Raw genomic sequence first — 24,852 nt, 5'->3', positions numbered from 1 at the left:
TGTCTTACGATAGACATGGACTTATCAGGTATGCACTATTTCTCTATCTTCTTTAATCTATGTCTCGCAGCTGTATACTGCATTTATCCCCATTTTTTTTCAGAAATGATACAACAAGCTGACTATGCCTGACTGGACAAGTTATGCTCTAGCTGTTCCCACCCGTCGCGTCTCCACGGCGCAACCATGATAGCACGGAAAGCGTCTCCAGTCTTGCTTGTCTGAGAATAAGCCTGACTGAGATGGGCAGCCTCGAGGTTGCTATGCGGAGGCACACAGCGCAAAGCCCGTTGAATGGCCATCTCACCCGGGTACGGGTTCTCCGAAGCATCGGATAACTCCATCCAGCCCTGTGGCTGGCCTGGAGACAGCATAACGGCTGCAGTGGCTTCTCCAATCTGGCGCATGTCCTCAGAAAGGGCAGCATCGTTGGTGAATCCCATCGTTGAGATTGCAGAAAGGAGCTTGAGAAGCTTGGCACGGTCATGGATGTCGATGTCATCCCGTGTGATCATATTGTGAAGATCTGACTGGACGGCCTCGATGGCGTCCCTGTCCGAGTCAAGGAGTGCGATGGCTCCAAGAAGCGTGATGGCCCCAATGTGGTCGGGGTGGTTCTCCACGCAGTCGAAGAGCTGCTGGCGTGCAACTGACCGTTCCTCTTCGCCGCCCTTGGCCCAGAGGACCTGAGCAAGGAGACACACCACGTCAGGGGCGTTGTTTGCTTCCTGAAGAGCATCGCGGAACATATCAATGGCCTGATCCATTGATTGTGTGTAGTAGTATGCGAGACCGGCGGTTAAGTGTGCCGAGACACGGAGCTTGCTGCATGCCTCAGGATCGAACTTCTCAGCATCTTCCTCTCCAGAGAGGGTCAGCGCAAGCTCGGCCTTCTCTGCGGCCTGCTCGAACTCATGACGTGCGAGCAGAGCGCGAGCCATATCTGCGTTAGCCTGTGCGAACTTTGAAAGCGAGGCAGGAGATTCAGACTCTTCGAACTCCGCCTCCATGCCAGAGCAGACAACCTCCAGACTAGACTCGGCGTCGGCAGTTTCACCCATTCGCTCTGCGAGCAATGAAGAAAGATGCATAAATGGAAGGTCCGAAGGGTCCTGAATACACAGCTGATGGAGGGCGAAGAATGGCTGAATGAGCTCGGAGACCTCATTAGACGACCTCGGGTCAGAGAGCAGATGGTCGAAAAGGGTGACCGAGTACTGACGCTTAGGAAGCATGACGGAGGAGTTAGAGATGTCGAATGCGTGCTCAAAGAGACCCCGTGCCTCCTTGGGATCTCCGAAGAGAAGTGCAAGGAATCCTTGGCCAACCCAAGCTTGCGAGTAGTCTGGGTCAGTCGACTGAGCACGGGTAAAAGCCTCATTGGCAAGCTGAATATCGTTATGAAGGAGATAAAGCGCTCCCAAGTTGGTCCACACCTGAGCACTTCTGTCATTCAGATGCAAACTACGCACAAAAGCGTGCTGCGCCACCTTGGGACTCATGCTGGTAGTGACAACACCGAGCGAGTTCCAGAACTCCGAGTTGCCGGCCTCGAGCTCAATGGCTCTCTTGAAGCACCGCATTGCCGTCTTCAAGAATTTGCGCGACTTCTTGCTTCGGTAGGCCCGATATTCCGCCCAGCCAAGGTTGTACCATGCCACAGCCTGGGCATGGATGTCTTGCAAAGAGACATGGATCGCACGCTTGTATGCCAGAATAGATAGATATAGACAGGAATCAGACGGAGCAACATCTTGCACATCACTAGACTCAAGACAGTTCATACCCACTCCATCAGCATCAGTCATGATATCAAGGGCAACTGGATCCAATTCGGTAGACAACAAAGCCTTGCAGTCAGTCAGAGACAGCTTATCTACCTTCTTCTTGATATAGGAGAAGTTTGCACAAGCATCGCCAACAGCCTTCCACAAATTGAAAATGTCACTTCGGATATTAACGAGTGAACCAGCCACTTTAATGACCTGGCAAGCAAGCTCGGCGGCCTGGTTGAAAAGGCCATGATCCAAGCTCTTCCATGAACTTTCGGTTAGTGTTTGGAGAAGGGCAATGGTCACACCAACATCATTAGGTCGGGTGGCCAGGACCTCTTCGTAACTAGCGATAGCGTCGTCGTATTCACCCAGTTCTCTCTTCACGTTCGCAAGCATGTACCGTGCAAACCAGATTTGCTCTTGCTCGTCGCTGGAAAGGTTGGCCTCTAGGGTTCGTGCATGCTCGAATGCCTTCGTAGCAGCAACGAATCGACCAGAGTGATGGTAGCTTTCAGCAAGACCAACCCAGGAGTGATAATCTTCAGGCGAAATCCGAAGAGCCGCCTGGAATGAGACGATGCTCTTGGGATATTGCTGCTTGTTGATCTGCACTGTACCGAGTGCCGCGTACGGCCAGCTGTAGCCCTTGCGCTTGGAACCTGGCGCAGGCTTAGCCTTGCCCGAGTCGACAACTCGTTGTGAAACCACCTCCACGAGATCCCACTCCTTCTGGTCGGCGAATCCCTTAGCAAGGCGTTCGGCGGCTTCTGTCTCGGACGCGGAGAGTTCGAATGCCTTGTGGAAACACCTGCGTGCTCTGATCTTATCCTTCTTGTAGTCCGCGTAGTAAAAGCCAAGGTAGCTGTAGGCTGGTGCAAAATTCATGTTTGCTTTGATGGACCCAAGGAAGTTTGCATAGGCGCCATTTCGATCTTTCCTGGCAGCTAGAGAAGGATCGAGCTCCCATTGACAATAGCCAATACGATATAGGAGTTCTGACTTGAAGGTCTTGTTCTGAGGCTGCTCTTCCTCTAGACTTGCAAGAGAGTCTTGGAGACCGTCCAAACCTCCCCCCAGGTCGCCATTCAGCGCTTTGCACCAATACAGCTCACCACGGATCTTGATGTTCGAAGGATCGCGCGCCAAGGCACGTTCCAGGAAGCTGACTGCATCTGGATAGTCTTCATCAACCTTCAGAACCAAGCCAATACCGAGGAGACAAATCGTAGATTTGGGCTTCCTCTTCAAGATGTCTTCGAAAATCCCCTTGGCCTCTGGGTGATAGCGAGGGGACTGGTGGTAGATAAGAGAGTTGGCAAGAGAAACATTCAAGGCATCGCGAATATGAGTGAGTTTTGCGCCAGTGCTTTTGATAAGCTCATTGACATTAAACAGACCCTTCCGGGTCACGTCAACGGTGCTTTCGTACTCTTCCAACATGAGGTACAGGTCAGCCATGATACGATGAGCAATGGGCGAGGAGGGAGCCATATCGAGTCCTTCGGCCATCAGGATCAATCGTTCCTGGGCGGCAACATCGCCAGTACCATCAGTGATATCGGTGTCTTTGCTGACGGATGCAGAGTCAAGGTCCTCCTCTGCTGACTCCTCCTTCTCAAATGGCGAGATTTCACTCGCAAGGAATCCTTTGAGAACCTTGGCAAGACCATTGTCCGGGAAGAATTCAATGAACTCCCGAAGGATCCCAACATCCCATTGCTTGTAGCTTTCGACATCCTGCCACTCGAGAAAAACTGTCCAAGCAAGCTCGAAAGGGTGCTTTATGATGACCATATCACGGGCTAGTTGGAGTGCCACGCCCCGTTTGGCACCTTTTTCACCTGAAGAGGCAACCTCGAGCTCATCGCATGCGCGTTGTAGCAGCTTCTCCTCGTATTCACGTCGAACTTCGTCGTCATTGGTCCAATCAATCAAACCTCGATAAAGATCGGCCAAACCATACTTCTTGAAGGCTTCCCGCTTTACCTCCAATGTGACCTGGTCCTTCTTTGCACCAAGACGCGTCTTGCGAACTGCAATCTCGTGATTGATGTATTCTTTCTCTTCGGCCTCGGTGATTTCGACCAAACGGAGGTAGGTGTGAGCGGGATGCGGGAGTCGACCTTCGAGGAAGCTGTACAATGGACTGCTGGGAAGATGGAGCTCAAGAGCGCTCTTGTACTGGGCTTTGGTGCCGCTTTTCCGTGCCAAACTCGTGTACTTGTCCACAATATCTTGACAACGTCCTTGTTCGTCACTGCACAACGTGTTAGCCAGTAGCTCCATAGCCTCGTAAGTTGGACCAACCAATCTGCAAGAATCTGGCCGAGCTTGATGATGGCCTCACGATAGGCCCCCAGCTTGGGACCGCCAAGTCTGTCGTACAAGGTAATCAGGCCCTGCCAGGCGGTGCGATCATCGGGCTTAATTCGAGTAGCTGCAAGGTACGCCTGTTCCGAATCATCGCTGTGGTTCAATTTGTCATATGCTAAGCCGAGAAACACGTTGCTGAAAGAATGAATTAGGACGGCCAGGCTGGAGGAAGGCTCAAACATACGCATGGTAGTTCTTGGGATCCTGTTGGACGAGAGCTTTTGCTTTCTCAGCAGCAGCTGCAAAGTCCTTGGAATCCAAGGCTGTTCGCACAGCTTTCAAGGCGGCCTTACTCGACATGATCCCCGTGCGCGCCTTTAAGCTTGAAGCGGGGAGGTTCTCGTGTGGTGGAGCTGGGCGGTTATCGGTTAGCGCCGATACGTCACCTTATCGCTATCGTCTATCATCCCCAGCTTCACCCTTCTTCTTATTGAACGTGCAGCTCATTGCGACCGATTTAGAAAGTGTATAAGTCCGACCATCTGTCTGCATTGGTGGCACGTGTTCATTTACCTGTCCCTGATCACTGTTTGGTGCCGACTTCGCTGGCAGCTGACCGCTCCGGGGTTAACCTACAGCTTATCGAGCCTACCAGTCGAGATCCTTGAACGACTTTTGGCCGCTGACCTGAATCCACGAGTCTTTAGGGCTTCAAGCTGTTTGCTCGGAGTCCTCGACTCCGATCCTGCTCTTTAGCATCGACCCGATTGCCCCAAAGCACCCAACTGAAGCCTGTCCATTGCCTGCCCTGTGATAACGTCCACGATGGGTGCACTACGTCTTCACGTTGATGGGAAGTCGTTTCGTGATCCCCAAAACAGGGAGATTATTTTGAGAGGCATCAACGTCGCCGGCGACGCTAAATACCCTAAGTCTCCTGATGTCCCCTCCTTCGTGTCCGACAAGTTTTTCGATGCCGACGACGTCTCGTTTGTGGGACGGCCATTCTCCTTGGGAGAGGCTCACACGCACTTTAAAAGGCTGCGTAAGTGGGGCTATAATGCAATCCGATACATCTTTACCTGGGAGGCTATCGAGCATGCGGGACCAGGCATGTATGATCAGGAGTGGATCGCGTTTACCATCGAGATCCTCAGAATAGCCAAGCAATATGAATTCTATGTGTTCATGGATCCGCATCAGGATGTGGTAAGTGATGCATCTCTCATTTGCGTTGGTGGCTACTAACATTGCCAAGTGGTCACGATTGTCCGGAGGGTCCGGAGCCCCAATGTGGACACTTTACGCTGCAGGGTTGAACCCCAAGGCTTTCAAGAAGACCGAAGCAGCTCTTGTCCAAAACACTTATGATGATCCTTCCCAGTTTCCGAAGATGATTTGGAGTACCAACTATGCGCGTCTTGTCTGTCAGACCATGTTCACACTGTTCTGGGCAGGACGAGACTTTGCACCTAAAGCTGTCATCGATGGCGTGAACATCCAGGATTATTTGCAGAGCCACTTCATTGCGGCTTGCAAGTACCTGGCTCAGAGGATTCATGAAGCTGGTGATCTGGAACATGATGTGGTCATTGGCTGGGAAAGCATGAATGAGCCTCACCGTGGTCTCGTGGGTTTCCAAGATATCTCTGCCGTCCCAGCCGAACAACAGCTTCAGCTTGGAACATCCCCAACCGCCTTCCAGGCTATGCTCACAGGTTCTGGGCGCGCTTGTGAAGTAACAACATGGGCCTTTGGCGGCTTTGGTCCGCACCAAACTGGTTCAAAGCTTGTTGACCCTGTGGGTGAAAGTGCCTGGCTGCCAGCCGATCATGATGACACCAAATATGGTTGGAAACGTGATTCTGATTGGAAACTTGGTGAATGTATCTGGGCTCAGCATGGAATTTGGGATCCAAACACAGATACGTTGTTGCAGAAGGACTATTTCTCAAAGGTTCCCCAGACTGGTGACAAACTGAATTATGAGATATTTACCAACACCTATTTCTTGAATCATTATCGTTCATATCGAGATGCCATTCGGGATGTTTGGCCAGAGGCCATCCTGCTATGCCAGCCGCCTGTTATGGAGCTTCCCCCAGACCTGAAGGGAACAGTCGATGACGATCCCAACATGGTTCATGCGGTCCATTACTATGACGGGTTGACTCTTTTGACTAAGCATTGGTTGGTCTTTGTTTCTTTTTGGACTTATCCAGGCTAATCGTGATAGGAACCGACTTTACAACGTTGACGTTATCGGTGTCCTTCGTGGCAAATATTGGGCTCCAGCCTTTGCAGTCAAGATTGGTGAGACAGCCATCCGAAATTGTCTGCGTGATCAACTCAAATTCCTCCGAGACGAGAGCTTGAACTACATGGGGAATCATCCCCTCCTTTTCACTGAAATCGGCATTCCATATGACATGGACGATAAGCATGCCTACCAGACTGGTGACTACAGCAGCCAGACAAGTGCCATGGATGCCAACCACTTTGCCTTGGAGGGTAGCACATCCAATGGATTTACCTTGTGGGTGTACGAAACTGAGGTTTGTATCCCGCTCAAATTCAATTTTCATCCAGCTAATTTGTGTCAGAACAATCATGAATGGGGAGACCAATGGAACGGGGAAGACTTGTCCATCCTTTCCCATGACGATTTAGAATTACCATGTGGTGGGACACTTCGCTCAATCGATACCCAATCTCCAGCCTACTCTGAAAGCCACAGTAGTGCAGAGGAATCACAGGTTGAGCCACGCAATCTCAAGCGGGCTCTTGTATCCCCTTCGATGTCCAGTGACTCCGCTCCACCACCAAAGGGCTACCGTGCCGCGCAGGCATACATTCGGCCAAGTCCTATATACGTCAACGGAAACCTTGAAAGCCACGTGTTTGATCTCCAGAATTGCACATTTACCATGAGTTTGACCGCTAATATGGCTACTGCCACTGACACACCGACTGAGATATACCTCCCTGACTTCCATTTTCCTGAAACGAGCACCGCCGTTGCTGTCAGCGGAGGCAAGTGGGAAATTGAATGTCAAGAAATTCAGTCTATCAAGGTCCAGCGTCTGCGATGGTGGCATGCTGAAGGCGAGCAAGATATTAAGATTGAAGGGGCCAAGCGCCAACCAGGCGAGTTCACCAACACCTCTGACGACGTGACCTATCTGGAACAGTGCCAGCGAGGCCAATGCATAATTATGTGATGCTATCCTAGTTTATTATCGCTCGTTAACTATCAGCAACCTAACAATTGAGTTGAATCCTCGCGTATAGCGCTAAACAAATAGATCGCGTGCAGAGTAGATAAGATAAACAACGGGTGACGATTGAGGGGTCAAAATGATGACATGGCGGCTGAAAAAAGATGCTAGTGGAAATTCACATGTATGTCCATTGTTTCAGATAGGTCCAAGAAGTAAAACCTCCGATGAGGTGAATAAAAGACCAAAGAGAAGGTGGGAGCGGTGTGTCTATCACAGCCGTGGAGAAATTCTCAGCCCGCTCTTCTCACCAAACTTCGCCGGCTGCCTTCCCGCAACTTCGTTCTCCCACGCCCTGGAAGCACTACCCACTCAACACTCACCCTTTGATCTTCCTCCGATTCCGATCACTGTCTTTTGTCGATATATTTGCTAACGCGAACCGTTTAATACAATCGAATGGCCGTTGCTGCTCTGTACCGCCAATAAACACCCGCGGACAGTCAACGGCCATACCAAACACCGCCAACTCTTTCGACCTTGAGTTTCCAGACCATGAGAATTGGCCTGCTAATTTGATCTCGAGAAGACGCGCAAATCTCACATCTGGCCCGCTACTCCTCGTTCGCATAACGCGCCCTTCGCATACTTCCGCTCCTAGGCATTTGCACTCGGCGCGCCAACAACATGGCTGCCGAGGAGCTTTCGGAGGCCGGCATGGCCGATATTGTTCGAGCCCTTGAAGTGATCCATAGTCCGACGTCTACGAACGAGCTCCGCAAACAAGCCTTGACATTTGTTGAGTCTCTCAAAGAAACCGACGCGGCAGCCCGCAATGGGTTCCTCCTCGCCTCACGCGCCGACCATGCTCCAGTGGTTCGATATTTCGGTCTCACACTATTGGACCATGTTTTGCGCCATCTCTCATTCACCGACGCCGAGGCCGAAGAATCCGCGAACCTTCGATCGATGATCCTCCAGCTCGCCGAGAACATTCGCCCCGAGGACCCCAACTATCTCCGCAACAAGATCCCGCAACTATGGTCGGAGGCCGCGAAGAAGAGCTGGGGCTTGGACTGGACGGATATGGATGCTGCGCTCGTGAAATTCTGGGGATCGTCGCTGGTACATAATGAGCTAGTCCTCGCGGTGCTTGAGACCCTGTCGGAGGATGTCTTCTTCCGTGAAGATACCGTATCTTCGTTGCGCGGATCGGAGCTCAACAGGGCTCTCGTGGAGATCTTCACACCCGCCGCCATTGTCGAGCAGATAAACCCCGACAAGAACACCAATGCTTCGCTGCGGTGTGGTGATGAGGGCTGGCTCGTTCGGATCTGCCAATTCTTGGATAATTGTATTCAGAATGTGTCGAGTTCGCCCCAGGCCAGAGATGCGGCTGTCAAGGCCCTTACTGCTTTGCGATCAGCGCTCTCTTGGTCCATCTACAAAGCTGTTGCGGCCTCCGAGGCGGTTTCCAGCATCTTCAGAGCATTGACTTGTCAAGACGAACAGGTTCTTTTGGTAAGACCGGCATGGAAGACATTTCTGGCGTTCAAGACACTAATTTGAAATAGGCCGCTATTGAAGCATTGCACGCGCTCTACGGAAGAAGCAATATGGGCAGCGAGGATTCGCGTGATCTTCTTTTCCTGATCTTCGACGCCGAATACCTCAACACTCTCCAAAATCTATATCAATGGTCGATTGTAGGGCCAGATGATGTTGATGAGCCGAAGTACTTGGTATCCAAGAAGCTCTCGGAGGTAAAAAGACACTAATCGCACAATTTATTTAACTTTTGGCTAACAGTGATGATAGATGGTCTCCTACGTGGCTGGCTGCTTGGAGGACGAAAGGTTTTTCCTGGATATGATGTACCGGCTGGATCTTCCACCGTTCTTCAACTTCATGATCAATATCATGCAGCACCAGAGTTTGACAGTATCTATTCCTGTCCTGCATCTCTGGTCTCGACTACTTCCAATTCGAAATATCGGTACCGATGATTTCGTGGTGAGCCAGACTCCCAGTTTCCTGAACATCTGCACCCAAAGGTTGATCCGCTGGGAATCCCTCCCAACAGATTCCGAAGATCCCACTGTACAGTTCCTCATTGAAGATATTGATACCACGCCCGAGAGACACGCGTTTGTCGGGAACTATAGACGCTATTGCTCATCAATCATCGAGTCCATTACCATCAAGCGTCCGCAGGAAGCAGTGCGTGAGATCCTGAGCAGAGTGGACGATAACCTAAGCAACTTGTACGATGGAGTTGAGCCGTTCAGCATGCAAACGTTCAGCAAGTCTGCGCTGTCACTCATGCGCGCGGATGCTCAATTTGCTGTTGTGGAAGCCGTCATCAAAGGTTTCAACAAGTGGCTCGATTCTCATGGCAAGACCCCTCAGCGGGATGAGCACGAACGAAGCGAATTGGAGCATGCTGTGGAGAATTGGGCTTCAACCTTGATGCAACGGTCGTTTGAGGACCCTGTTTTGAAACAACGAGTGATCAAGTTGGTAGTTGACATCTCGTCTCGAGCGTTGGACAACCACCCGGCCTTTGCTCTCAAGGTCCTTGAACACATCCTTATGACACGCCTTCCAGATCAGCCCTCATGTCCCGTCTATTCCGAGGCTGTGAAAGAACTTCATGGGCTTGCTAGCCACGAACTCCGACGACTTGCGATTCGCTATGCCGATTACTTTTCGACTTTCTACGATTTGCTCGAGCCCAAGATCACGGAGATCACCCAGGCCAACCAGGTCGATGACAAGCTCAAGATGGAGCTGACCTCAATTCTCGTAATCATCATGCAACGAGCAAACAACATTGACCCAAATCTGCGCCAGGCTCGTTTGACAACCTTCCTCGGCCCTATCAGAGAAGCCTGGCAGGACGAGGAATTCCGGCGCATGTGCTCGTCCTTTGAGGGATTCTGTGCAATGCTCGGACTCGAGAATGTCGGGTCTTACATGCAAGCCAAACAAGCACACCGGCTGGCAGATTGGGCCGATGTTGTCTTGGATAACGAGGGAAAGACTGTCCAAGAGGAGATGACCCGGAAATTCCAAATGCTACCTCTGCGTGGCACCAAAACCATGCTAGCAGTGACCACTGACAAGTTGAAGAAATCCGCTCCGGCGTATCGGGTGGCGTGTGATATGTGGCAGGATTTGATGCCTCAAATTCTTCCCACTCTGCTTCATCTTCTCAGCCACGCTCATGCATTCCACAATCCTGCCAACTGGGCTGTGAGTGATGATATGCGGGCCGTGGTTGAGCGGATTCTAACCGATCGCTTCTGGCAAGCGGGAATTTCCAGTGGCAGCCGGGATGATTTCTATGCCAAGATTACTGCGTCCAAGGCCACCCTTGAAGGATTTGCGTCCTCGGTCCGAGGCAAGATCAGAGCTGTTCGTGAATCAGGCTACTCCATGCTCTTCAGTATGAGCAGAATGCGACATCAATTCTACGGGTTCACTGAGCTTCCTGGTCCTCTTTCTGAGGCTCTTTTCAAAGATGCAGAGCATCTGTCTTCTCACCAGTACTCCGTTTTGCTCAATATCTCCCGCTGCCTAATTGATGACTGCCCGGTGCAGTACCGCAGCCAGTTTCTTCCCCCTATGCTATCCACTCTGTTCAAGAGCATTGACACTAAGATCACTACCGAGTGGGAACTTATCGAACAAAGAAAGAACGGACTCTCAGATGGTGATCTCACCGATGAGATGAAATCAGAGAGTGTCCTTCGGCAATTGACCTACTCGGCGGTCATTATGGTCGCCAGTTTGTTCGACCCCCAGAGAGGAGGTGAGAAGACCCATCGCTATTCATCAAACTCACTCGAGCAAAACGGTTTCCACATTTATCCCCTGGAAAGCCGTACTTAGCAAGATCATCAAGAAGCTAATGCTAATACTGTTCCCTAAATAGACCCCGACAGGACAGAGGCAGATCCCAGTGCACCGCAACCGACCCCGGAACAGTCTGACTCGATCCGACACTTTGTTCTCTCATCGCCCGAAATTTTCGAACCTGTCATGCTCTTCTGTACCCACGCCCTTCGTATGCGCGACACTCGATGCTGTAGCATCATCACCCGGGTGGTTCGATCGATTCTCGCCGACTTCGCCCCGCCAAATAACAGCCCGACCATAGTGACTATTCGGGAGTTCATCTGCGCTGATGTTCTACAGGCGTGCATCACATCTGTTCACGAATCCTACTTCGTCGACATGCAGAAAGACCTGGCACAGCTTATTGCGGCTATCTGGGTTCTGTATGGGACTGCCAGTCAGAGACCACGTGCTACCTTCCTATCATTGCCTGGCATTACCGAAGATAAGGTCGCTCACACGGAGACTGCCCTCCAGCGCTGCGTGTCACCTCGTCAACAACGTGCTTTGATCTTGGAGCTTCTTGAGCCGCTGCGTGGCGTCAGCGTCGCTGAGCAAGGAAAGATCCTTGGCTCGCGCGAGGAGCGTCGCAAGGCCCGCTCCGCAATTCAATCCCGATATATGACCAACGAGATGGAGACTCAGCAGGAGAGCCATCGTGTCGATATCAACGACGGGCCGGACCTTTCCGGTGTCGCTGATATGTTCGGGTAGACGCACACTGGCGGTATTCAGACAGACCAAAGAGATACTCTAAACGAGCCTTGACAGCTCTCTTTTTATCCCTTCCCAACAATTTGCCGGGCCTTTCTTCAATCGTCTTTTCAGACATATTTTTGTTCCCTTTCAAGGCATTTATCTGCACGCATCGTCCCGAACAAAATAACATGGCGAGACTTGACAGCAAACATTCATCACTAATCCTGGTGATGTTGTTCCTTTTTTGATCTTAGGTGGCTTTTGGAGGACTAGTTCTCGCGACTTGCATCCTGAGCGTACCTTTCTATTCTTTGTTTTACTTTGTGATTTGCAAACTTCACCGACTACCCCCAGCGGCGGCGCTTTGAGCATTCTATAGATGGGCCTCTATACCGCATAGACGGCTAAGAAACCCAAAAGAAACAATACAGAGGTGCTCAAGCACATTTAAAGATTAATATCACCAGAGCTCTCGTATGCAAGTACCTATCTCCTCAAGCACTGCTACTACGAACACAATGTAGGGGTCTTCACTAGAGTCAAACATATGAAACCAGATGTGCTGCAAGACAAAACTAAAACTTTCTTCGAAAACATAATATCTACAGTGTTTTTCTCGATCCCTTCGAGACAAGGCACTTCTGCCACCATGATCTCTAGATCATTATCCAACCAGATCAACTCCAACCCTCCAGTAACAGAATCGAGGATTCGCTCAAGGCACCCTGTCCATATCCGATTACAGGGAAGACACGATGGCAAAAATTGACGCTAAATGTGTTTATTTGGAGACATTGGCGGGAAGGTAGCCGAAAGTAGGGCGAACGAAACTGTAATACCAAATGAGCAACCACCATTAGTGTATCAAGGCAGGAGCCGTCTTTCTGGGCACGTACCGGTCGGAGTTGTAAACCTTGGTCTCCTCACCGAGAAGCTCCTTCTCGCGGGCCTTGTCTGCGTAGTAGCGGCGGACCTGGTCGCGGTCCTCCTCAGCCTGGAGGAGAGGCATCAGGTGCAGGCGAGACCACATCTTCTCGCGCGCAAGCTCACTATAGATGAAAAAAGAAACCACGTTAGTCTCCTGCTCAATGTTCTGACGCTCAGGCTGCAATTTCGATCTCCCGATCATTCGCGGCTCGGCTCGATCGGAGGAAGCCATTGCACGAAACGTACCGCTGCTCACGGACACCCTGAAAGTATCTATAGAAACCATAGGCCATAATAGCGTGCATGCCGAGCATGTACTGCCATGGCTTGAAACCGCGGGCGGGGATGTTCCGCTAGAGATCGAACGAGGGTTAGCATCGAGAGCTCGCGGGCTCGGAAGGCGCTGGGATTCGAGGAAATTGCCCATCACTGGCATACCTTGTACTGGACTTGGGCGTAGCCCCCCGATGGGGGCATATCCTGAGGCATGATGATGGGAATGGGCTGTTTTGGGGTTCCTGGATGCAAATCGAGGAGTCGCCGGAGAAGTTGGTGACATGTGGTCACGTGGTGCTGTACAGTAATGTGGGCTGAGACGCTCATCATTGGTTGACCTCCGTGGATGCACTTTTTTCCCGCCGATCTACACAAGTTGCCCACCCGCTTCTCATTTCAAGTCGAGTTTCTGTCCCCACCATGGACGAGGAAGAGAGACCTATGAAAATGGCCAAACTTGGCCATGATGAGCCTACGCCTGAAGAACTTGGCCCCGCTATGACGGGCGCTGTGGCGGTCGACAAGCCGCAGGAAACCGAGGCCGCTGCTGCCGACAACTCGAAGCCCGAGTCTACTGAGCTCCCGGCCAACAATGAAGCTGCTGCCAATGATTCTACAGCTAAAACCGTGACCGACGATGCCGATGCCGCGCCCAAGATGTCGAAGAACGCACTCAAAAAGCTCCGCCGGAAAGAGAAATACGAACAAGAACGCGAGTTGCGCAAAGAACGGAGAAGGGAACAAATGGCAGCGAAGAAGGAACGTCGACGAAAGATGTGTGATGATGCACTGGCAACCGGTGGCATGGAAGCTGTATTAGCATTGCGCAAACAGTGGGAGTCCACAAGATCCCGACACAAGCGATCGACTTTGATACCATTCACCATTGTCGTTGATTGCAACTACGATGATCTTATGAATTTTAAGGAGCGTATTTCTCTCGCATCTCAGCTCACACGCTGTTACTCGGAGAACAGTCGTGCGCCCTGGCGCGGACACCTGATGTTCAGCTCATGGGGCGGATTACTGAAGGAACGATTTGACACGGTCCTCACTCCCCACAAGAACTGGAAGGGAATCAAGCTCGTCCCCGAAAACTTCGTGCATGCTGCCAAGCTTGCGACGCAGCAGATGGCCTCACCACGAGGAGGCAAGCTCGAAGGTCCCTTCGCCAAAAAGGCGGATGCCAAACCTGAAGATGGAGAAGTCATTTACCTCAGCAGTGACAGTGACAACACGTTACATGAACTCAGGCCATATGATACCTACATTATCGGTGGGCTGGTCGATAAGAACCGATACAAGGCGGTTTGCTATAAGAGTGCGCTCGAGGCTGGGGTCAAGACAGCCAAACTGCCGATCGGTGACTATATTAAGATGTCTTCCCGCGCGGTTATGACTACGAACCATGTGGTCGATATTATGTTGGCGTGGCTGGAATGTGGTGACTGGGGTGAAGCCTTTATGAAGATTATGCCTCAACGAAAGGGTGGGACACTCCGGAATGCAAAGGGTGATGCCGGGGATACCGGGGCTGCCGAGGAGGATGAACAAGAGGAGGAGGAAGAAGATGATGAGGCAACTCTCAAGAGGATGAATGAACAAGCGGAGGACGAAGAAGTGAATGAAGATGAAGAGAAGGAAGATTAGATATAGCATCTACATCGGTTGCCTATTTAGGCGATCTATATTATTATTACATAAGCATCCGCCACAGCGCCACCCTCGATGACGGAGGCGATTTTCTCTAGATTCACGCAACTTATCTATTCTTTCCTTCCAACTTCGTTCGTGGTCCCCTAGGTGGCATATAAGGCTTCTGCTTCACGTTTCTGTTTGCCGCCAGTCGCCTTTTCTCACCTATCTACCCTTTCCTTTTCAACCACAACAAACCAGCTCGGTTGCTGCCCCTCGCGACCATGTTTATGCTCCGCAATGGTAAGAAAAACGCGTGCCCCGCGCCGAACCCCTCCATACCGACGCTCATCCTTTTGCCACTGAAGGGCATAAATAACTAACATTTGACTTGTAATTGTAGTGGGCAAATTGATATTTGGTGATACTTCCAAAGAATCAATCATCGAAATCCCCCAAGGCCAGCTGTTCCTTGTCCGACCGCTTTCTCCCAAAGGCGTTTCCGAGCTCATTTTTAAGGACGCCGCTGCGACCATCCGCCGAACTGGCCAGGAATACCAATACCAACTTGTGATCCAGAGAGCCTACGAGGAAGGCGAGGAGGACCTTGCGGAGGACGAGGACGAACAAGGTGCTGGAGATAGTCTGGACAAAGACGAGAAGGTTTTCCTGCTGGACCAGAGCCTGCACTTCCGCTCCACAGTCCGTGACAATGGTAACAAGGTGCTTGCATGGGACGATCTGAGCGGTGACGAGGGTGATCTCTTTGAATTCATTTGTGACCCTTCAGTTCCCTCTGAGAAGGTTGCCACTTTCGAGATCGCTGCTCTGCAGTGCCAATACGAGCGCAAATTCCGCCGCAGTGGTCAGCAGGCTACTGAGGCTGAGTTGCAAGAATTTGCCTACCAACAGGAAAGGCCTATTCCATCTGCAAGCCCAGTCCATGCCCCCACCTCTGGAGACTCGGCTGCCGCGATGGCGGAAGAAGTCAAGTACGCCCAGTCTAAGAGCAAGGGGAAGTCGGATGAAATCTACGAAACTACCACGGCTGCCCCACCATCTGCCCAGGCGCCTGACAGCAAGGAAGAACTCGCGAAAGAGACGGCTGAGTTACATCTCTACGACTTCTCCACTGGAACATTTATCATGCAGGAGGACGAGGTAGTTGCAAATGTGTCAGAAGTCGGCACTTGGCAGTACTGGCTGCAGATCAGCGGCAAAGACAAGGACTGGATGGGACAAGCCGTTGTGGCAGATATAAATCCCGTCTTCAACTTTGAGTACATCTCCTTCATCTTCAACCAATTTGCCGAGGATGGTTCGGTCTACTCCTGGTTGCTTCGTTTCAAGGATCAGGCCTCTCTGGAGCGTTTTCAACAGGGTATCATGCAGGCTCTGTGGGAACAGCTCAATGAGTTGAAGTGGACCAAAGCCAAGGAATCCGATCGGGATTATGTTCTCGAGGCATTCCAGGACCTTACCATGGAAGACGCACCTGATATGCCGGAGGAGGAAGAGGAAGAATCTGAGGATGAGTCCCAAGATGATGGCCAGCGCAGCGAGCACTACGACAGCGACGAGGAGGAAGAGGATGTTAACCTTAAGGATGCGGATGGCAACGTCAACTCTCAGTTGGCAGTTGGCTTCAAGAATGACCGCTCGTTTGTCGTTCGTGGCTCCAAGATCGGTGTCTTCAAGCACACCGACAACAACAACCTCGAGTTCTCTACCAATATTTCCAAGGTGGAAACGCCCAAGGGCAGGCTCTTCAGTCCCAAGAAAGTCATGCTTCACGCAGAGGACCGTAACCTGATTCTCCAGAACGGAGATGATCCTAACTCCCTTTTCCGCATGGATATTGAAACCGGAAAGGTTGTCGATGAGTGGAAGGTCCACGACGATATTCGTGTAGAGACATTTGGTCCTGAGAGCGTGAGTTTTCCTCGGTCAAAACATACATTTACATTAAATTTACTAATGAACCTCGCAGAAATTCTCACAATTGACGTCTGCTCAAACATTTGTTGGCGCGTCTTCCAATGCTCTTTACCGTATTGACCCCCGTGTCACCGGTAACAAGATGGTGGACGCTGATCTTAAGCAATATGCCAGCAAGAACGACTTCTCTGCTCTGGCCACGACTGAGAAGGGCTACATCGCTGTTGCTTCCAACAAGGGAGATATTCGCATGTTCGACCGCCTCGGCATCAACGCCAAGACACACATCCCAGCCCTTGGTGAGGCCATTGTCGGTCTGGACGTCTCTGCCGATGGACGCTGGGTGCTTGCTACATGTCGCACCTATCTTCTCCTGATTGACGCTGAGCAGAAGGACGGCAAGAACGAAGGCAAGCTCGGATTCGAGAAGCCCTTCGCCAAGGATTCCAAGCCTCAGCCTCGCCGTCTGGGATTGCAGCCCGCCCACGTTGCGCAGTTCCAGCACGAGACCAAGCAGCCCCTGTCCTTCACCCAGGCTCGCTTCAACACGGGTGTTGACTCCGAGGAAACATCCATCATCACCTCCACCGGTCCTTTCATCATCACCTGGAGCATGAAGAAGGTCATTGCCGGCCGCAAGGACCCATACACCATCAAGCGCTACGAGGAGAACGTCATGGCCGACAACTTCCGCTTTAACTCCGACAAGAACGTTATTGTCGCGCTACCCAACGAGGTCAACATGGTCGCTAAACGCAGCTTCCAGAAGCCTACTCGCGAGAGCATCGCTGGACCCATGACTCCTGTCCGCAAGAGCGCCGGCAGACACAGTCACCTCCGAAGAGAGGACATTGTCAACTCTCCTTACTAGAAAGCTGCTTCCCCTATTTTCGAAGCTTTCGCTAGATTCTTGATAATTCCTGCGTGTCTTTTGATTTTATTCCATACCCCCTGTTGTTGTTTCATTTCCCCAGTTGTTTGGGCTTCTTACTATTCTTTGGGGACCCGTCGCGCTGCTTAGGTAGTGATGCGACGTTTATGTCTTGATTTTTGCTCGGAATGCACGGAGGCCTGAATTTTTTGCTTAGGTAGCTAGCTAGGAAATACAAGCCATATCCTGAAACCACTCATGGAAACCAAACATAGCTTCCAGAGACCCAACCCTAGGAATTATGATTTCTACTCAGAAAGAAAAAGAAAACCAAGTCATCGCGGGTCAGAGCGGGTGCGGAAAATAATGTAGAATTTGCAGTTCAAAGTTTAGCCTCATGCCGGTGATCCCGCGGCCTTAAATCCGACCTGCATATCATACAACTTTAACCTGCCACCATCAATTTTAATTCGAGATTGCATTAGGTGGAATCCACCTTTCAACCATGGCAACCAAGTAATTTGCACCTCGTAATTGTGGGCAGCGCATCGGAGTGGCACTCGTCAGCCGCGCCGGGGTTAGACTCGGACATAGTGGGCCAAAACGAACTCTGCAGGAGGCTTGGAGCTGCATCAGCATGAGGACTTTTCTTTCTCTGTATAAATAGCGGATCGATCTTGAGCAGACATTCATCATTCTCGTCCCATCAACATTGTCCAATCCACTTCCATACATTGCATATACACAGTCATCCGCGCAGTACCAGATATATGATTCACAATGAGCAACAACGATCTTAAGATTGTCTTTGGAGCCATGTCTCTAGGCAAGCCGAGTAAGCAAGACATGACCCCCATCTATGCATCAATGACTGACAACTGATAGACACAATGGGACCTCGTGTTCATGACTTGGAAGTCGCAGGCAACATTCTCGACACATTTCAACGGCACGGCCACAATGAGATTGATACTGCTCGAATTTACGGAGGCGGCTCGTCTGAGGAGATGCTAGCCTCACTATCATGGAAAGAGCGAGGCCTCCTAATGGACACAAAGCTCTACCCAAACGCGGCATCCGCAGCCTTAGGAGAAGGCTACACACACTCCCCCGAAGATGTGCGGCGCGGATTGACCAACAGCCTGCAGGCTCTCAAGACCGAAAAGGTCGATATCTTCTACCTTCATGCCCCAGACCGCAATAGTCCCTTCGAAGCCACTTTGCGAGAAGTCAATAAGCTCCACCAGGAAGGCCACTTCACTCGTTTCGGTCTTAGCAATTACATGTCCTGGGAAGTCGCCCAGATCTGCGAAATCTGCAAAATCAACAACTGGATTGTACCAACGGTCTACCAGGGAGTGTACCATGTACTCCAGCGCAGTATCGAGGGCGAATTATTCCCCTGTCTGCGCAAATACGGCATCTCTCTCTACGCATTCCAACCACTGGCCGGTGGTCTTCTCACTGGGCGTTATACAAGGGACCAGACACAGTTTGAGCAAGGATCGAGGTTCGATCCTAAGATTCTTCAGGGTACTGTTCATCGAAACCGTTACTGGAACGATGCTTACTTTGATGCTATTGGGTCTGTTCACTCTGTGGCTGTGAAGTATGAGCTTACGGATGCTGAGGTGGCGTTGAGATGGTTGAAGCATCACTCTCGACTGCAAAAGAATTTGGATGATGCTATTATTGTGGGGGCGAGTAGTATTAAGCATCTTGAGGGGAATCTTATGGATTTAGAGAAAGGACCTTTGCCTGATGAAGTTGTCGAGGTCGTTGAGAATGCGTGGGCTTTGGTCAAAAGCGTTGCACCGAATTACTGGCATTAATATGTATGTCTAGACTTCTTTAAAATAGATGTCTCTGGACAGACCATGATACTTTCCAGTGAATGCTTCTTGTTTTGAATTTTGGCGTCGCATAATTACACCTCACGAGTAAACATTCAGCTCGTGTTTTATCTTTCACTTCCTTTCGTCCTCCTTCACTCTTCATTTTCTTACACTTTGAATCCTGGTTCTCCACATAATCTCGATTTTGGAGCATTGGGCCGTTGAGAGCTGTACGGGATCTACCCAGCACAACCTTGCGTGTTTTTGAAGTTAGATATTTTGTCAAGGCACTACCAACTTGAAGGCTGGATGTTACTCAATGTCGTTTTTATGGGGTGATCTTGCCAAGATTAGGCACTCGGGCAATGAGTCGCAGTGTATCGTGGAGAGTGACTGCTAGCTGGTGAGCAACTCGAACATATCTTAGAGTGAAGCGCAGGGTAGACTTGTTCGTGGAAATGCGATAGACGACGCCAAAAAATGCAGATTAGTTAGCTGTTCAAGGTGCCAAAAGGCTCGCATTCACTAGAGATGAAGATCTTACTTCACTGCACGTCGCAAACCCCGCATTTGATGTAGCCGAACTTAAGCCGCGGCGCACTTCGATTGCCGCCACGGCATATATAGAACTTTCATTTTGACGACTAATATATTTGACTCACTTATCAACCTCAACTTCCTTACCTCATCAGACAGATACAATGTCGGCCTATTCGGCAATCTCTCGCAAGCTCTGGGAGCACCCTGACCCCGAGTCAACAGCGATGGCCCAGTTCAAGCGAAGCTTAGAACAATCCAAAGGCGTGAAACTACCAGATTACAATGCCATGTACCAATGGTCCATCACACATCGTACCTCATTCTGGGATTTCTGCTGGAAGTACTTCCCCATCATCCACGAAGGGACCTACGAGCGTGTTGTTGATGAAACAGCTCGCATTGACAGTATCCCCGACTGGTTCTCGGGAATTCGGCTCAATTTTGCTGAGAATGTTCTCTTCACTTCGGGTCCCGGTGAATCCATTACGAAAGTTGGCAAGGAAGATGACAAAATTGCTATCACGGAAGTTCGAGAGGGTGATGCTGAGCCTGCTGTTAATCTTACTTGGAAGGAGTTGAGGAAGCGAACTGGTCGAGTGGTTCAGGCTTTGAAAGTCGCTGGTGTGAAGCGTGGAGATCGAGTTGCTGTTGTTGCTAGCAATAGTATCGACACTATGACGATCTTCCTTGCGACCACAGCCCTCGGTGCTCTCTTCTCATCCACGTCTACTGATACAGGTGTTAAGGGGATTCTAGATCGTCTTATACAGATCGATCCTCGATGGGTCTTCGTCGATGATACGACCGTGTATAATGGGAAAACAGTCGATCTTCGACCCAAGATCACTCAGATCGTGGAAGGTTTGAATCACATCAAGGAATTCCAGGGCGTTATTTCTATTCCCAGGTTCAGAGGTCGTCCTGCGGATGTGAAACACATCCCACGAACCCGAACACTGGCAGAGTTCCTCTCCACCGCATCTTCCGATGAGCTGGAGTTTACTCGAGTCGGGTTCCGTGACCCGTTCTTGATTGTTTACTCTTCGGGAACTACTGGTGAACCGAAGTGTATCGTTCACTGTGTCGGAGGTGTCCTACTAAATACAAACAAAGAGGCCAAACTTAATCGCAGCATGGATGCCACTGCTACTGTCTTGCAGTATACTACGACCGGATGGATTATGTATATGTCCTGTGTTTCTGCGCTGATCTTTGGCGCGAGGCCGATTCTCTACGATGGAAGTCCGTTCTTGCCTGACATCACAATTCTGGTCAAGTTACTGGAAACACACAAGTATGTACCCCGATGACATCTTTCCACTCGTCCTAATAAACGTCCAGGGTCACGCATTTCGGTACATCACCTCGATGGATGCAGGAACTACGCAAAAACGGGATCAGTCCTCGCAAGATTGCCGATCTTCAACACCTGAGAGGAGTCACTAGCACCGGAATGGTTCTCTCCGAGTCGTTATCCGAATGGTTCTACGACGAGGGATTTCCACCACATGTACTCCTAGCCAATATCTCTGGAGGCACCGATCTTGCAGCGTGCTTCGGTCTCGAGAATCCGATTTCTCCCCTTTACGTGGGTGGATGCCAAGGCCCTAGCTTGGGTATTCCTATCGCTGCGTTTGAGCAAGTAGACGAAGGGGTCACCCAGGTCAAAGGCACGAAAGCACCAGATGGTGAACCCGGTGAGATTGTCGCGACTGCGCCATTCCCTAGTATGCCTGTAAAGTTCTGGGGTGATAAAGATGGGAAGAAGTACTTCAATGCCTACTTTGCTCGATTTGATAGTGAGTTTTGCTTATGTTTTCGGCGGAAATTAGTGGTTAACGTTTGTTTTACAGATGTCTGGACACATGGCGACTTTATCGCTATTAACCCAAATACCCACCAGGTCCTCTTCCTCGGTCGATCAGACGGCGTATTGAATCCATCCGGTGTACGGTTTGGATCTGCGGAGATCTACAACGTGATCGATACCCAATTCTCAGAAGAGATTGTCGACTCCGTTTGCGTTGGTCAACGGAGACCCAAAGATACAGATGAATCCGTGATGCTGTTCTTGCTCATGCGTCCTGGCTTCAAGGCGAACCAGGCATTAATGACGCGTATCAAAGACGCTATTCGCAAGGCACTTAGTGCTCGACATGTACCGAAATACATTTTTGAGACCCCTGCTATCCCGGTACGTATCAGAAAGTTTGAAATGCTGAAATAGACTGAGGAGAGCCTCGCTAATTACGATATACAGGTTACCGTGAACCTGAAGAAGGTCGAATTACCCGTTAAGCAAATTGTCTCTGGAAAGAAGATCAAGCCATCTGGTACCTTGTTGAACCCAGAAAGCCTGGACTTCTACTACCAGTTTGCGGATATTGAGAAGATGCTTCATCCCCAGGCGAAGCTATAGATTAAACGCCAATACTCCTGCTAAATACAATGGTTGGCGCAATGGAAAGAATGTGGATATACGCCCTGGTATCTTTACCTCAACAGCAGAGCCAAGAAAAATGAAGATTTCATAGATAAAGATTCCATGAAAGAAACAGAACAAGAGCAGCGGCAGAGCCACTGTTCAGGTATTAGAAAGTAAATGCAGTAAGATGCGCCATTGAGGGTAAATCCACCAATTCCACCAATTCCTCAATGATAGATATTTGCTTCCCAGCATCGGGTTATTTTTATTTCTTAATGCCCGCACTTTGCTTTTCCCCTCCATGTTTCCAAGTTTATATGTTGTGCTGTGCGCTCTTGGTATTTCGGTGCAGATCATGAGCCAACGTACCACACCTCAATGCCGAGGATATCAAATTTCTCTCCCTCATCAGATAGTGGCTCGTTTCCAAATGTCTGACAGTGAGAGCTGACGCCCTTCTCTAGGCCGGAGTCCACCCAGAGGCCGTACCGTCCATCGCTAGGATGATTGTTAGTCTAGTCACTTTAAACGGCAAGATGAATGACTTACCCGCCGCCCAAGCTCAAGAACCCAGTCTCACAGAACATCATATAGTCATTGACACCACTATACGGGAAGGCCTTGAAGCGAATACGCTCAGGGGGTGCTCGCACCACTGCGGGAAGGTGTACCAACAGACGAAGGCGACGGAGGCGCCAGCGCACCGCCACTAGCAGCGGCAAGATTAGTTTTAATATTCATATTGAGATTGTGAGCCGGGGACGCGGTTCTCGATTTCGCCCCGGGGTCGCTGCGGAATGTACTCCATCGTCCGGCGTGGGTGGTATCCGCAGAAGGGGGAGGCGGGAGACCAGCGCGCTCGAGAGCTTCTTCCGTCTGGGGTCCGTCGCTGGTGAATGCAAGACCGAGGGTAGACGGGGGGTGGTAGGATGCTTGCGCGCCAGAGGAAACACTCGCCGGTGCCAAAGAATTGGGAGTCGGGGTGCGGGAGATCGGTCATGTATGCGCCGAAGACAGCGCCGGCGGGGGAGGAGTCGCGTACGACTAGGACGTAGCCTGCCCGCGGGCTACGGTGGGAGAATTCCTCGCAGTTGTCGTAGAGGGTTGATAGAGAGGCGCCGTCGCGATCGAGGCTATATGCTAGACGCCAGTTCTCGACGAGTTGGAGACGTGCGGGGACGAGGAGGCGGATTTCCTCTGCTAGGGCGCGTGTCAAAAGTTGCTGTTGGAGGAGGTCTTGCCCTTTAGGGATTATGAGGGAGAGGGGTGTGAGGGGTGGAGGTTGGAATGGTGAGGCTGTTCGGCGTGGGGTGAAGACCGAGGAGGAGGAGGATGACATGGACCACGGCATGTTTGAGGGAGCGTTGGCGATATTAGGGTCTGTCAGGCGACGGTATAGGCCCGAGACGACGTGGCTGACTGGGTAGGAAAAGTAAGAGGCGGCTTGACTGTAAGAATTGGAAGGGGTTTGCTGGGGCGTGTGAGAGCCGGATCTTGAGGAGTTGGAGGTGGTGGGGGGTCTCTGAAGGGAAATCTCCCTGCGACGAGGACGACATACGGGCAATTGCCAATTGCTGAGGCCAAAGTGAGGGGGTGTGTTGTGTTATGTATGATGTAGGTTGTATGATGTAGGTTGTATGATGTAGGTTGTCTCGTGTTTCGTGTTTCATGTTTCAAGGTCGAAACTTATCGCTTATCATGTGGGGAAGTCGGCCACGTTAGCTTCACATTCTAGACTGTGATGCTGCATCATTCCGCCAGATAAGGTCGCACAGTCGTGGCTTGAGGCATTTGAAGCCGAGAATATCTAGATCTAGACTGTCCCATGTCTACCGCCACTCGAGATGCTGGAAGCACAATCGCGGAGCGTCAAGGCAGCTGTCTACTCCCCTGACCTTATAAGTATGTCTTGGTTCCTAAATCTGATTACCGGATAACCATCTTCGAATATTCTATTCGCAACGGGGGAAACTTCCGGCTCGCCATCTATAATCACAAGATGACGAAACCGTGGCGGACCAGAATGCTATATAAATCGCCCAAGTCGGGGAGAACATGACACTCTGAGCAACATATGATGGCTGAATCTAGTACCTGGCGACCATTTCTGTCTATCGAATTCTCGAACTTTGAATATATCCAGAAAGTCTTCACTGCAATTATGTCTAAGAAGATCCCCCGTTCGGACAAATATCGCGATGAAATCGTCAAAATGGAGGAGGGAGGCCTCCATAGCCACGAGCAAGATGTTCGAGACCGCGGGCTTTTGGTTAGTTCAACGTCCACTATTAATCCTTGCTGCGAACATTCACCGATTCACGTATTCATCCAGAGTGCCAGTACGCATAGGCACCGTAAGTCTCGAGACCGTCGCTCTCCCACCCCGTCAAATATGGCAAAAGCCAGCTCTGGCTCAGCTGCGCAGAGGCACAATCCCAAGAAGGAGCACTCACATGGGCCCGAAGAGTAACATTTGGCTATTGACAGTGGAAAAGGAGAG

The 24,852-nt window shown here is 50.7% G+C and overlaps 10 protein-coding genes across 10 annotated transcripts; 7 read left to right on the top strand and 3 right to left on the bottom strand.

The window, feature by feature from the left end:
- Positions 1-122: 122 nt before the first annotated feature.
- On the bottom strand, positions 123-4,448 carry N7443_007672 (SKI complex subunit tetratricopeptide repeat protein SKI3; the record flags this gene model as incomplete). Its single annotated transcript, XM_056887728.1, has 3 exons — positions 123-4,032; positions 4,083-4,283; positions 4,333-4,448. 3 exons carry the CDS (start codon positions 4,446-4,448, stop codon positions 123-125), a joined length of 4,227 nt encoding a protein of 1,408 aa, XP_056739419.1.
- A 465-nt stretch (positions 4,449-4,913) lies between these two features.
- On the top strand, positions 4,914-7,309 carry N7443_007671 (sterylglucosidase 1; the record flags this gene model as incomplete). The annotated part of the gene is made up of 4 exons (XM_056887727.1): positions 4,914-5,297; positions 5,347-6,278; positions 6,325-6,643; positions 6,692-7,309. The coding sequence occupies 4 exons, from the start codon at positions 4,914-4,916 to the stop codon at positions 7,307-7,309; spliced, it is 2,253 nt and encodes a 750-aa protein (XP_056739418.1).
- Positions 7,310-7,993: 684 nt separating this feature from the next.
- Positions 7,994-11,920, top strand: N7443_007670 (karyopherin MSN5; the record flags this gene model as incomplete). Its single annotated transcript, XM_056887726.1, has 4 exons — positions 7,994-8,827; positions 8,881-9,069; positions 9,125-11,192; positions 11,244-11,920. 4 exons carry the CDS (start codon positions 7,994-7,996, stop codon positions 11,918-11,920), a joined length of 3,768 nt encoding a protein of 1,255 aa, XP_056739417.1.
- Positions 11,921-12,686: 766 nt separating this feature from the next.
- Positions 12,687-13,321, bottom strand: N7443_007669 (putative NADH-ubiquinone oxidoreductase subunit GRIM-19; the record flags this gene model as incomplete). Its single annotated transcript, XM_056887725.1, has 4 exons — positions 12,687-12,735; positions 12,802-12,954; positions 13,079-13,185; positions 13,271-13,321. 4 exons carry the CDS (start codon positions 13,319-13,321, stop codon positions 12,687-12,689), a joined length of 360 nt encoding a protein of 119 aa, XP_056739416.1.
- A 207-nt stretch (positions 13,322-13,528) lies between these two features.
- Positions 13,529-14,758, top strand: trm10 (tRNA (guanine(9)-N(1))-methyltransferase; the record flags this gene model as incomplete). The annotated part of the gene is made up of 1 exon (XM_056887724.1): positions 13,529-14,758. The coding sequence occupies one exon, from the start codon at positions 13,529-13,531 to the stop codon at positions 14,756-14,758; it is 1,230 nt and encodes a 409-aa protein (XP_056739415.1).
- A 269-nt stretch (positions 14,759-15,027) lies between these two features.
- N7443_007667 (uncharacterized protein) lies at positions 15,028-17,552 on the top strand (the record flags this gene model as incomplete). The annotated part of the gene is made up of 3 exons (XM_056887723.1): positions 15,028-15,046; positions 15,147-16,675; positions 16,734-17,552. The coding sequence occupies 3 exons, from the start codon at positions 15,028-15,030 to the stop codon at positions 17,550-17,552; spliced, it is 2,367 nt and encodes a 788-aa protein (XP_056739414.1).
- Positions 17,553-18,332: 780 nt separating this feature from the next.
- Positions 18,333-19,384, top strand: N7443_007666 (aldo/keto reductase family protein; the record flags this gene model as incomplete). The annotated part of the gene is made up of 2 exons (XM_056887722.1): positions 18,333-18,387; positions 18,438-19,384. The coding sequence occupies 2 exons, from the start codon at positions 18,333-18,335 to the stop codon at positions 19,382-19,384; spliced, it is 1,002 nt and encodes a 333-aa protein (XP_056739413.1).
- Positions 19,385-20,088: 704 nt separating this feature from the next.
- N7443_007665 (acetoacetyl-CoA synthase) lies at positions 20,089-22,346 on the top strand (the record flags this gene model as incomplete). The annotated part of the gene is made up of 4 exons (XM_056887721.1): positions 20,089-21,221; positions 21,269-21,726; positions 21,781-22,121; positions 22,188-22,346. The coding sequence occupies 4 exons, from the start codon at positions 20,089-20,091 to the stop codon at positions 22,344-22,346; spliced, it is 2,091 nt and encodes a 696-aa protein (XP_056739412.1).
- A 359-nt stretch (positions 22,347-22,705) lies between these two features.
- Positions 22,706-23,703, bottom strand: N7443_007664 (putative oxidative stress response protein Oxr1; the record flags this gene model as incomplete). The annotated part of the gene is made up of 4 exons (XM_056887720.1): positions 22,706-22,850; positions 22,902-23,007; positions 23,057-23,241; positions 23,306-23,703. 4 exons carry the CDS (start codon positions 23,701-23,703, stop codon positions 22,706-22,708), a joined length of 834 nt encoding a protein of 277 aa, XP_056739411.1.
- An 810-nt stretch (positions 23,704-24,513) lies between these two features.
- Positions 24,514-24,822, top strand: N7443_007663 (uncharacterized protein; the record flags this gene model as incomplete). Its single annotated transcript, XM_056887719.1, has 2 exons — positions 24,514-24,621; positions 24,685-24,822. The coding sequence occupies 2 exons, from the start codon at positions 24,514-24,516 to the stop codon at positions 24,820-24,822; spliced, it is 246 nt and encodes an 81-aa protein (XP_056739410.1).
- Positions 24,823-24,852: the final 30 nt, after the last annotated feature.

This window comes from Penicillium atrosanguineum, assembly GCF_028827265.1.
Source record: "Penicillium atrosanguineum strain IBT 20685 chromosome Unknown utg000006l_segment0_segment0, whole genome shotgun sequence".
Lineage (NCBI taxonomy): Eukaryota > Fungi > Ascomycota > Eurotiomycetes > Eurotiales > Aspergillaceae > Penicillium > Penicillium atrosanguineum.
Note: the sequence above shows the minus strand (reverse complement) of the source record. Positions and strands in the feature narration are given on the sequence as shown.